The following is a 12,562-nucleotide window of genomic DNA, read 5'->3' on the forward strand; positions in this document are numbered from 1 at the left end:
CCTCGCCTGCCTAATATTTATGAGTATTGCTTAAGAGGGGCCTCGCCTGCGTAATGTTTATGAGGATTGCTTTAGAGGGGCCTTGCCTGCCTAATGTATGTGAGTATTGCTTTAGAGGCGCCTGGCCTGCCTAATATATATGAGTTTTGCTTTAGAGGCCTGGCCTGCCTAATGTATATGAGTATTGCTTTTACCAGTATATTGTCTTACATGGACCTACAGTCTGACCTGAATGTGTGGGAGAATTGCCTTACAGGACCTAGACCAACAGAATGTATTTAAGTATTTCCCAACAGCCCCATCCTGTGGTCCAGTACATACAGTATTCCCCACCACACACCAACACCAGGCTAGGCTGGGCAATCTGTGAACCAGGTGCTCTATAAATAGTCACAACTGCAGTTTCGACTAGACTATATTTAGAACAACAGGGATATTTATGAAGCTTTCTACATCAATACTAAAATTGTGGAAGGTTTGCAGGGATGGTGCTGGTGAGAGGCAAAAAAGATTTCCTGTACAACCTCCACTCTGTCACTAGCCCCATACGTAATACCACTCCATCTAACTTCATATCGTTATACCTATACAACAGGTGACACACATACACTTCCGGCAATTAACTCAAATATATACATATCTTATCCCAGTTTGTCAATTACTTCCTACATATGTACCTAATGTAAAACTTCTCTCTATGCAAGTCCAGAAAAAACTTAATTACTCTAGGTACATGTAATCCTGATTTTCTCCTGGACTGGTATTAAACAACAGTAAAACTAAATCTTATTTGACTACTCCAACCAAGTCACTTCAGTAAAATTTCAGTTATTTTTTTCCTTTTTTGTTACATTTCTACAAGAAAACTAAACATGTTAAAACATATTTTCCTTGTATACAATTGAACATACATGTATATATTTACTAGTCGTAGATAGAGAATATACAATGTATATTTCCATGTAGTTTTTATGATCTATTTGTGTTTTCTTGGGGTGATTGGGAGAATATTAATAGCTAGTCTTATCTCCAAAAAAAAAAAACTTCACTGGACAAATGGATAGAGTAGACCTGCAGAGCTGGGCCAGTTTGTAAAATAATTTGTCACTACCACCTGCAATCCAACAGACACTATACCAATAGATATATGTCTAACCCCGCCTCTAACCTGAGCAGCACTGGGTCCCAATACTATATACTGGCTGTGTGACCAGGTCTCCCCCGACTTCTCTTAACCCTCACAATCATCTCTCTATACTACAACTCCACATTTCCAATTACAGCTTACTGATGATGGTGTGATCCAGCCAACCACTAATCAATATTTCGGCCTTTATTCTGTCAATCCATCTTCACACCAACTTCAACTTATCACTAATTTGCTCCTGGAAAAAGCTCAATATATGAATAGGTAATGCATACTTAAAGTAACACCACTGGTGCATGGAGATAATTCTACTGTGTAGTTTTTATGAGTAGTTTTATGTTTGGCTACACAAATAAAATCCTTTCCCCTTTATGATGACATACTGAACTATCATGTATATTTTGCAGTAAAAAGAAATCTGGCTATCATCTGATGTTTATTTATGACTAAAAATATAAAATATCTTAAGATAACTTGTAATGTTAACAACATAATAATAAAACAAATGTTTCAATATTAAATCAATCTATACTATGACAGTACAACAAGGCTGATTTTGTTTTTATCAAACTTAAAACAATGCTGGGTATGGGTATTAATAATTGTTGGAAGAACAACATATACATTGTATATATATACAACTTGCTCTACAACTTTATATAATTGTAAAAGTGGAAATATTCCTGTTTTTTTGAGATTAGTAAAGTAGTGCAAAACATCCAAAAGAGAATATTTATTATTAGATTATAGATATATATAGACTTCAGAACCATCGCCTGCATGAAATTGTTTACTCTGCCAACATTTTAACTCATTCACCCCCGAAATATCATAGTGAACTATTCCAACCTTTGAATTGGAAGTTCATATGTGTCTTCAGGGGTGAATGAGTTAAGGAGTCACAACGCAAAAATTTTGATGCATGGAAATTTTTGTCTCTACAGTAAATTATTCTTATTTAATAACATTCTAGTAACAGTTTAAAGTTTCTTGAGAAGTTCCTTAATGGTCAATAATGACAAAACAAATGAAATAAAATAAATATCTTGATAAGAAATTTTATATAGAGAGAATGTAAATGTATCAGTTCATATCGGATGATAACATAGAACTATACCATCTGAGGTGGGAAAATGTGCCTATTTTACAAGTCTACTACATATACCTGTATTTAAAACCAAGTTCTCATCATATCCTTGAAAACAATACTTTAATGCATCATAGTATGAATTAAAAAAAAAATAACCTTGTAATTGGAAACCTACAACTTCCAAATATGTGGGAAAATATATTTCAATTATGTAGCCTGTTTGTTTTATTGTTTGCACTAAAACCAAGTGAACTAAGGCACACACTTAGTATAAGTCCTGTACTGTTGATCGATATATGTGATGCAATAAGCTAGTTTTATTATTACACAGAAATGTTTCAATACAAAGTTTTAAACCTAATTCATCAACAGTAAACCTTCCTGCTGAATTCCAGTGAAGAATGACATAATCTTTTACTACACAAGACATGTATGTACCAATTTAGTTGTAAGAAATCAATGTTAATTTTGACAGCTCTGCTTAACACTTAAAAGAATTCAGGATATTACCATGAAGGTATGTGAAATGTGATAAATAATATCCTTTATATAAATATATAAATATCTATATCTGAAGCAATTTGAAGTTAAATACCAAATAACTATTATCAAACATGCTTGACAGATGATTTTGAATAATCAAATGTATAGATCATCCAGAATAAAATAGAATAGATATGTAAAAGAAATCAGTTAAAGTTAGAGGGAATGATATATTTAATACTCTACTATATACATAGCATCAGGTCTCTTAGATATACACTGTGGATTTAGACTGCCTGGTCGACTTGTTTACAGCAATAATGAGGTCATGTTTTTACCAATGTCATCACAGGTGTGCAAAGTGGATGATGTCGGCACATCAACATATATCTAGGTGTGTTCTGAAACTGTTGTATCATACTGTATATATGATGTGTATAAGGACACGAACATTTAAATAAACACCTTCACACAATACATGGTAACCAGCTACCTACAAATGTAGTAACAGCGTATGGTGCAGGCTCTTTGGACATTTTCACAATGTCAGCTGGCCATACCTAAATTCTTTTTATGTACTTTAAATGTATGAGATTTTTTTCTCTCTCAAAAAGTTGTTGAGAGCAAACGTCAATTCAGTTTCCTAAGGTTGGATTGTCTGCCCAACTCAGACTTTTAACTTGTTACTTTTAATATTTTCTATTCCAACTAGTAAATATTTATAGTAGAGTGTTAGTTGATGTGGTACAGCGTCATTTTAAGCTCATACAAGAAACCGTGCCACACATATTTGGAAATCAGAGATAACCGTGTGCAGACAGAAAAGCTGAATTGAAGTGCAACAGGTAAACAACCCCACACGTAGACAAACACATGGCTATAACCATGCCCAAAGACGAAAATCAGTTCAGGGAACTACACAAGTGTAAACTTTGTCAAAATGTAGTCATGCAAAATGTCATTGTTGATGGCCTTTCAAAATTAATTCTTTCCACAAATTGTTTCTTTTTGAAATAGCATCTTCCAAGGAATGGGTTTTAACATCTTGATATTTAAATATCGAGTTAAGATACAATGACAAATGCACCTAAATATGTATAGAACTTATTAAACTGCTTGCACTAAAACAGTGTATTATCCTAAATTCGCTCTGACGCAAGTTCCATTTCCTGTAATTCTATAAAAAGACCTATTGCCACAAAATCCAATATTGATCTTTCATTATGATTTGCATATTAAATGCACTGTAGGAAAAAAGTATGTTAATAACAAGAGGCAAATTACCAATTATTAAAAAGGCAGCGAAGACACAACAGGACCAAGGCATAAACCAGACCAATAACCTAAACACTTCTAAAGATAAGCATCCGTGTGCTTCTTTTCCATCACAGTTACAATCTGACAATCAGACTTCAGTTTTCAAATGAACAGTGAATCTTGCATCAACAAACAAAATGATGAGTCATCAATTGCTGTTTATTTTATTTAGATAACTCCAAGTACTGTGGATAGTGGTGTGTGCATTCTGCCATCATTCAAATTAAGACTGGATATTATTTCACCCTTTAAATGAGTTGCATCCCTCAAGCCAGTGTAGAAATGCAGCCTATGGAAACAGTATACAAGTACATACATTTTTAGACTGTATTTCTGGTACTTCTTTACATAATAAACAGCTAATTGCAATAATACATTGTATATATCCCACGCAGAAATGCTTCTGTACATAGACAAAGATTTGAAATGCAGAAACTTCCACTGAAAAGGTCAGCATCGGTAATTATTACTAAAAATCGGTCAAAGACATTCAATCCCTGAACTGTTACATTTCTTTACCATCGTTTTCTTTCAAGAGCTCCCGTCCTCATATGAACCTGGCTGTTGTGAGGACGATAAACCCTAAACAAATAAATAAATATCTCAATATCCATTTCAGTCTTTGCAACATATTCCGTAAGAGGAAAGATTGTCACAGAGGAAAGATGCATATGTACACATGTCTGACTGATGCTGCACATAATTAAAGTAACTTTCCTGAAACCCTGACCACTACCAGACTACGAAGTTAGTACAGTGTACAACTTCAAAAGTCATTGAGTCATGCATGATGACTTGCAGGCCTAGGGCCAGTACAATAGTAATGCAACAGAGGTCCCTTTTTCTAAGGACCTTAATTCTACCGGGAGTTTTGAGTTAAACCCGAAAATACAAAATACTGGTGGTTAGAGTTTAAGGGAAATTCCACTCTAGCAAAGGCAATAATAAGCCACAAGATATTTCACTACGGTAGTGACATGCTCTTTGCTCATGGAAAGATCTTGTTCCTTAATCTTTAAGAGCACAACCGTGTTTGTGAGAGCAAGAATAAGGAGCTTATCATACACAACACATTGTGGTTGGCCCCAATGTGACTGAGGTCACTTTTTAAGTGCCCCAAGCCTGAAGTTGAACCCAAGACTACAGATTACAAGTCCAGTCCTTTACTGACTGAACTAAAGGGAAATTCCCATGAACCAATGAAAGTAACAATCAACCAGATGGTTCGCCATTGCAACAACAGTTTGAACAAGTTCTTATATAATTACCATGCGCACAATCTCCGGGTAAACAGGGTCGGACAGAACATTTCGTGTAGCCGTGATGTAGTCCACCAACTCATTAAGACAGGCCCTCTTCACCTCTTTGCTCTTCAGGTCGGACACCGGATCCATGAAGTCGAAAACAACACAGCATTGTTGCAACTTCTTAATGAAGAGTTCTGACTGGTCGGAGCTGGTATTGGCATCTGAATCAACAACAAACCAAAGTGTAACACAGGGTTGTGAACAGGTTGGATAGGAAAGTGACATATGATGACTTTTAAAAGATGGTATGTTTTCAGATAATTAACAAAACACAATTACAAGCATAATAGATAGCAATAGCTATCTTAAATTCTGAGCTACCTATGACAACAGACATTATATGTAAGACAGATCACCAAGTTAATACAGCATTCACATATCGATAACATGTGGATATACAATATAGCTATCCTATATATGATTTCTATGATCTAAGTGTCAGTCAGGATTCTAAGGTCTTTTTCCAATGTGAAATTTTCATCCCCTCCCCAAAACAAACCACCCTAACAATTACGGTACCCTCAGTTTAATGAAAAAGTTATTATGCAAAATAACCAACATTTCACAATGGTTCAATATTCTGTACATCTAAAATTTTATTATCATTCCAGGAAATTTTCCATTGAATTTTTAATCTGTCTGGGTCATTTTCCAAAACAACTTCAACTAATAATTTAGCCCTCCAGTCATGATCACAATATTATAAATAGCTTGATATAGCTACCAGGGGTAATATGCATCAGACTTCAACAAATTCTCCCAGATACATCATGCACATCATACCAATAATATATATTTGATACCTTATCAAGTTATTACCACCAAAGAAGCAGCCTGATATGAGACATGTCATGCAGGTTTTCTTAGACTTTCCAATGGCTAATCGACAGATAATGACACCTATAATGAACGCCTATTGGAGTCATGTGAACAGTTGCTGCTGCAGGCAATCAGGATTATCGGGAAGGACATGTTTGGAAGCTAAGCTATATCTGGAAAATGTTGTTCTGGAAATGGCAAGGGAACACCGAAAAGGGCAAGCCAGCAATAATGTAAATGTTGGCTTCAGAGACTGAATCTAATTATATACATAATATGAATATACTAACCTGGATTAAATGTAATTCATGACAACCAAGAAAATAACTTAGTGTTACACAAGTTTTGTGTCAAGATGGGTATATACATACTGACTAAGGAAAGTTCCATGAAATGTCACACATATAACACATATTCACATGCATCATTTAATACCAGTGTATATCAGATAGGCCTAGGCCTATGCATGATAAACCATGTCAATAAAAATAAATAACAAAGGAATGATTACTTTCTTTACATACAGTAAACATATTTTTGTGGCAATATTATTTTTTGTTCTTTAAATATTGCGCTTAATTATGATTGCACTGCTGGAATCTACCTCATTTTCTATTGCATACAAGGTATATATATAGGTACACCAATTCATCAATTCCTAAATCTGTTAAAATTTGATGATACACTTAAATGTATATACAAATCCAAAATAAGGATACAAGTTTTTACTGTAATTACTTATTTGATTCATCTTGAAGGTAAATAACTTACATACACATGTATGTTGTACATCATGAATCATTCATTGAGTCTCTCATAAACATACACAAATCAGTATAGATGTCAGTGTTGTGGATATATCCCAACTTTCATATAATATCCTCTACTCTTTTTGTTTTCCAAAATAATTTACAAGTCTCAGTGGACCATAACATAACATGTTCTTAAACAAGAGGCCCAATGTGTCTGTATTTGCTTAACCGTTATCCAGGGGTGTCAATATATATATATAAATGTATACATATAAAAAAAAAAATTCTCAAAGAGTCTTTAGTAATTTCATCTCTTCCAGGAGATTCTTCAGACTGTTTATTTGAAGTATATATTATGACGTCACAAAATAGTTCGCTATAGCGACGCCACTATATACNTAAAAAAATCCCCGCCATAGCGATATCACAACAGCTATAGAAAAACCTAATGATTTCTATTGCTGCTGTGATATTTCTATGGCGGGTACGCATATAGCGAACTTTTATGTGAGGTCATAGTTTATGACATCATAATATCAACTTCAAATAACAGTCTGAAGAATCTCCTTGAAGAGGTGAAAATACTAAGACTCATTGTTGAGATTTTTTCTTTTTATATTATTTCTTCGTCCGTAAGGATATTTTTTTTGCTTTTATACCTTATATATAATTAATCCCATCTCATATCTGTGACCTTTAAGATGCATTGGCTTATGGTAAGGTTGCAAGCAAACTAACCAAATATCACTATTGTTGTGATTGATATTCATCGAAAATCAAAGGTCATTTCACTGTATACAAATGGTAAAAGTCATGAAGATTTTAAAACAATATATATGAGGTAGTCATGTCAAATCAGTTGAAAATAATAATCAAGGAAACGGTTAAGGCAGGTTATATAATTATTTCAACCAACTGATTATTTTTGAAAGTTTTTTTTTTCTCATTTTAAATGAAATTTTGTGACATTTACAGACAGAAAACAAATAAGCGCACAGTTGTACAATGCATTCTGGGTAAACCTAAATCAGGATTTTTGTCTAAACTGCCTAAATTTCTTGGGGTCGTGAAAATTCTTCTATGGCTATGGCTAATCCATACTCTGTCTTTTCTATAAACAGATGTCAAGCTTGTTCCTAGTATCTATCAGTATGTCTTTTATACACTGGTACCAGGACGAGGTAAATCATGTGTAAACCCGCATCATATTCCATCCTGGTCCATTGCAGGTGTTTACAGTCCTTATTGCTGTACACAGGAAAGCTAACGGTTGACAAGTCACTGTTACCTTACCCAGGTAGATACACTAGATTAACACCTGAGCACTTATTACATAATAAGACATGATGTAAGATAATTTACCTTTGTCCTAGTGATATGTTAGTTGTTTGTACAAGTCAGTTGGTCTGCTCATATCAATGAACACTGACGATGAATGAAATGATCATTTATCTTAGGAGAATCATCTTTTTTTATCGGTACTGAAAGTTGAATCACGCCCAGGTAAATAATTGCTGTGTTGTTGATAAATCAACAATAGTACAAATAATGTGTATGCATGAGCAAAATATAGCATATGACAATTTATTTCCAGAATGATGTTTTAAGCAGACTGTCTACAAACTGGTCAAATCATATAGTGGTGTCTGGTTTAGAAAGAGTCCACTGTACGAACAGCTAAGGATCCCCGTACCACTGCCAAACCAGGAAACCATGCATTCAAAACATATTGTCTCGCATGACTACTGTGAAGCTTTGATAAATCATTTTTGAAAAGGAAAGTACTATACCTTGCAATACTTTTATGAAAATATAATGAAGATGAATTAAACAAAATATAATCTTGACAGCAAACGTGTTGTAATTGTAAAACATTCTGGGGGGCCAGACAGAGATTAAAACCCTGGACTTCAGATTGTTATACCATCACAAAAACCGGCTGAGCTACAAAAAACACGGACATCAGAAGTGTATGAGCCAGAATGTGCTAATGTTATATCTAACGGAAGTTAAGGGGAGGTAATTACTGTACATATATATAGGAAAACGGCAGTGCAGTGGACAGGGATCCTTAAGTTCACGGCTTAATCAAACTCCCGAGTCTAGATCCAATCTTCTGATACCATTTCACATTTTAGTTCTTGCTGAAATATTCAGTGTATGGTCCACAAAATGTTGAAAGTATGGTTGCATTCTGTGTGTCCAGCGAGTCCCTGAACACATCCGGTCGCATTCTCGTCCCACTTCAGTACAACCCTGGTCAAGTTGTAAATAATGGCCAACATTGCAACACAATTTTAAAATGAACTGGTAGGTAAATCATATGTAAGATGAGAACAGTTAGAGAAAGTAAAACATTACAATAGCATAATCCAGTCTAGATAATTACCTCATTATCTTGCATTTTATTGCTTATTTTGGTATAGAAACAGATTCCACTGGTTCATTGCAATACAAACACTTTCAGTTCACATGTATTCATGCAATTGCAATTAAACTGCAACTGCATGAACATACATTTAAACCGAAAGGAATTACAAAATTAAGATCGATGGAAACATTAATTTACCACAGCTATATTTTTTTTCTCAATTCTGTCCAAATTGTTGTACAAAAACCATCCTCGATCGTTGATATCCAGGTTGACGCTCACTTTCGCTCTCTGCACCCCTGGAATATGTCAGCAAAATTGAAGGCTCAGTGTGCGCCACCTTGTCCATGAGACAAGAATTCTTGTTTGAACCTTTGATGTACATCAAAAGAATCTTGTGGTCACCTAATGGTAAAAATTGACAGGCTTTGAAGTCGGGCGTCTCCTTTGTAATCTTGAAAGACAAGTATCAGACTAGCGATTGGTCAGGTTTTTTTACCCAAGGCCAATCAAACAGCTATCTTCGTGCCTTCAATTTTGCCATGACATATTCCAAGGGTGTAGGGAGCGAAAGTGAGCGTAACCCCAGGAGTTTCGAGGATGTACAAAAATATGCTTAGTACCATTTGAAAGACTGATAATTTTTCCTACACAAACCTCATATACGCACGTATATAATGTATTCTTTTTTCGCAGTCATGATCTCTGTTTCCACTAAAAACACATGCCATTTCTGAGTTTTTCAGTCATAGATCTAGAGCCACTTCCTATATCATGAGGTTGACATCAGTCACATGCCCAAACATGTGGTGTGATTGGCTGGTTATTTTGGGGAAGAAATTACCACACAATGAAATGTTTCATTGTTTACATACAGTGGCTCTAGAAATTGACAGAGAAAAACTTGGAAGCTCGGAAATGGCAAGTGTTTGGAGGAAAAGGTGATCATGTCTGTGGAAGGAGAAAATGTAAACACTATTGGTTTCCTCACTCCGGATTCATTGGATAAACCTGCTAAGAGTTGGTAAACGTTTTTGGTTACCCACTAGACTAGTGGGTAACACACTGGACGTGATTTCATTGGTCGATTTTTGACTTATGACGTCACATAATATAACAATACTTTGTGATGTAATCTTCCATTGTGACGTCATGATTCACAGCAATTGTTTCTCCAAATCGGAAGCCGACATAGTGTATTTTCAAGGGAAACATATGGCTTTTCAGATAAAATATGGACATTATGGAGAAAAAGGACCCCAAACTTGTGATGGTAGGTTATCATGTTTAACTAACTCCTCGTTGGGGAACCTCTATTTACGTGCATATAGGAGGATTCTAACAGAAAAATTGTTCATTTTACCAATGGTGCTATTAAATTATTTTTTGTACATCAACTAAAAATTTGTTTTTAAGCAAATTGGCTGGGTGGGGGCGATTTTCAACATTGAGAGCTTTCCGATCTTGTCATTGATTTGGGGAGAGGGGCATTTTTACAATGAGTTGACCAAAACAACTAAGATTGGTAAAACTACACCAAAAAATAAGCTTGATTAGGTCCAAATATTGCTAACAAATACAGGTCCATGTGTGCATGCATATGCTCATTATAAGTATTTCTTCCAATACAATACATTTTAATTAACAAGTACAGGTACAATTCTGTGTACAGACTGCCAAACTATCCCAAACAAATTCCTGTGGGCTGCCACACTATACTCTGATGTCCAAGCTTTGTGATTTGTGGACAAGGAGCGGGGTACATTTGTTATCTTATGCTTAAATTGTTGGTAGCTGAATTAGGTTATATCTTATAGAGATGATAGAAGAAGAGTTTAGGGGTACATTGTGGAACAAACCATTGATAAATGGGGGATGAGCATCTTTTGGAGCTATATATTTCACTCAAATTTAAAAATAGTGGAAATTAACCACTTTTTAAGGGCATTTCTGTGTAAATAATTGAGGCTGCCAGAGATGCCCAGTATTATAGACACGTTTTCTATTCAATAGTATTACACATATCTGTAATCATAAACCTAGGGTGTTAACCAAAATTTTAACCTAACCAGTGATTTCATTTGATCAATATCTGATTCTAGTTTGAATCAGAAAGTATTAACGGCATTGGGCCTAACTTTTGTCAGAGGTTTCCTTTTTGTCACATTCTAACCGGGGAAATCGGACATGAGGAAAGTGGGACATGCACAAGTCTGGCTGGATTATGGATACAAAATAAAGCGAAATTGCTTGTTTATTTTGCTCTTGATATTTGTTTGTATTCTTTACTATCCAGTATCCAGACATAATATCCTAGCCACCGTACAAAGATATGGACCGTGTCCTAGTTTGTAGACAAAACTACAACACTGTAAACAAATATAAACACACTTGCCATCGCGTAATCCAATAGCATGGAGACTCCTCGGTACAATTTAAATGAAATTTCATTACTACATTAACATCACACTTTAGAAAGGCATTTAAAGTCATCATATCAGGTATACTTTTTCGCATAACTTACCTTTTAAGTGGGGCAATGCCTGTAATTCAGGGGTATTTTTGGTCCTGTAATGCGACGACCCCTGTGAACGTTTTTGTTTTTTAGTTTTTATCGACACTTTGCTCGTGAAAGGATCAACCCGATCCGCCGTTTTAGATGCCATGATTGTAGTTTATATAAACAGTATGTAATCCTTTTTAAAATGTCTGAGAGTAGGCAAGCCTACTGTTTATTTCTCTTCAGAGCATCATGGCTCCTCGTGAATCGGATTGTCAAATCCGTGGTAACTGCCGAGGGTATGTTTAACAGAAATTTACGCTAATTTTACCATCAATTCCTCCTGAACATTGTAGAAGAAGATCCAAACTAGTGTTTAGTTTCGTAATAATATCCATAGATCACCATAAATATCCTTAAAACCAATTTACTTCGAAGGTTATGTAGGTTGCTACTTCAGTTGTGCAGGTTTATCTAATTCTCGTCATGTGGTACAATACACGAGAACGTACGTGATTTGACATTATCAGAAAGGGAGGGAATTTCAAAAAGATGAAATTATGAAGCATGAGATAGATTTATCTATTCGTCCTCCTTTTTTTCTGTAGAACTACAACATGACGTATGATTATATTTTGTATGATTAGCATAGACCAACTTATTTTTATATACATCTATAATAAGTTTTCTTAGAATCGTCGTTTCAAGAAATAATTTTGAATAAAAAGACGGCTCCCAAGTCTGGGATGCCCAAGTGAAGAGATACGTATATAATT

The 12,562-nt window shown here is 35.0% G+C and overlaps 1 protein-coding gene across 1 annotated transcript in view; it reads right to left on the reverse strand.

Moving 5' to 3' along the window:
- Positions 1 to 12,272, reverse strand: part of LOC110447435 (serine/threonine-protein phosphatase 2A 56 kDa regulatory subunit alpha isoform-like) — a 35,420-nt gene extending 23,148 nt beyond the window's left edge. The window contains exons 1-2 of the mRNA XM_021493131.1: positions 11,811 to 12,272; positions 5,306 to 5,505 (exon numbers count right to left, since the gene is read on the reverse strand). Of these exons, the coding sequence (XP_021348806.1) occupies positions 5,306 to 5,505; positions 11,811 to 11,952 (342 nt within the window). The 5' untranslated portion in view covers positions 11,953 to 12,272. The remainder of the gene's footprint in view (positions 1 to 5,305; positions 5,506 to 11,810) is intronic.
- Positions 12,273 to 12,562: the final 290 nt, after the last annotated feature.

The sequence above is a fragment of the Mizuhopecten yessoensis genome, unplaced genomic scaffold, assembly GCF_002113885.1.
Source record: "Mizuhopecten yessoensis strain PY_sf001 unplaced genomic scaffold, ASM211388v2 scaffold3375, whole genome shotgun sequence".
In the NCBI taxonomy this organism is placed as follows: Eukaryota; Metazoa; Mollusca; class Bivalvia; order Pectinida; family Pectinidae; genus Mizuhopecten; species Mizuhopecten yessoensis.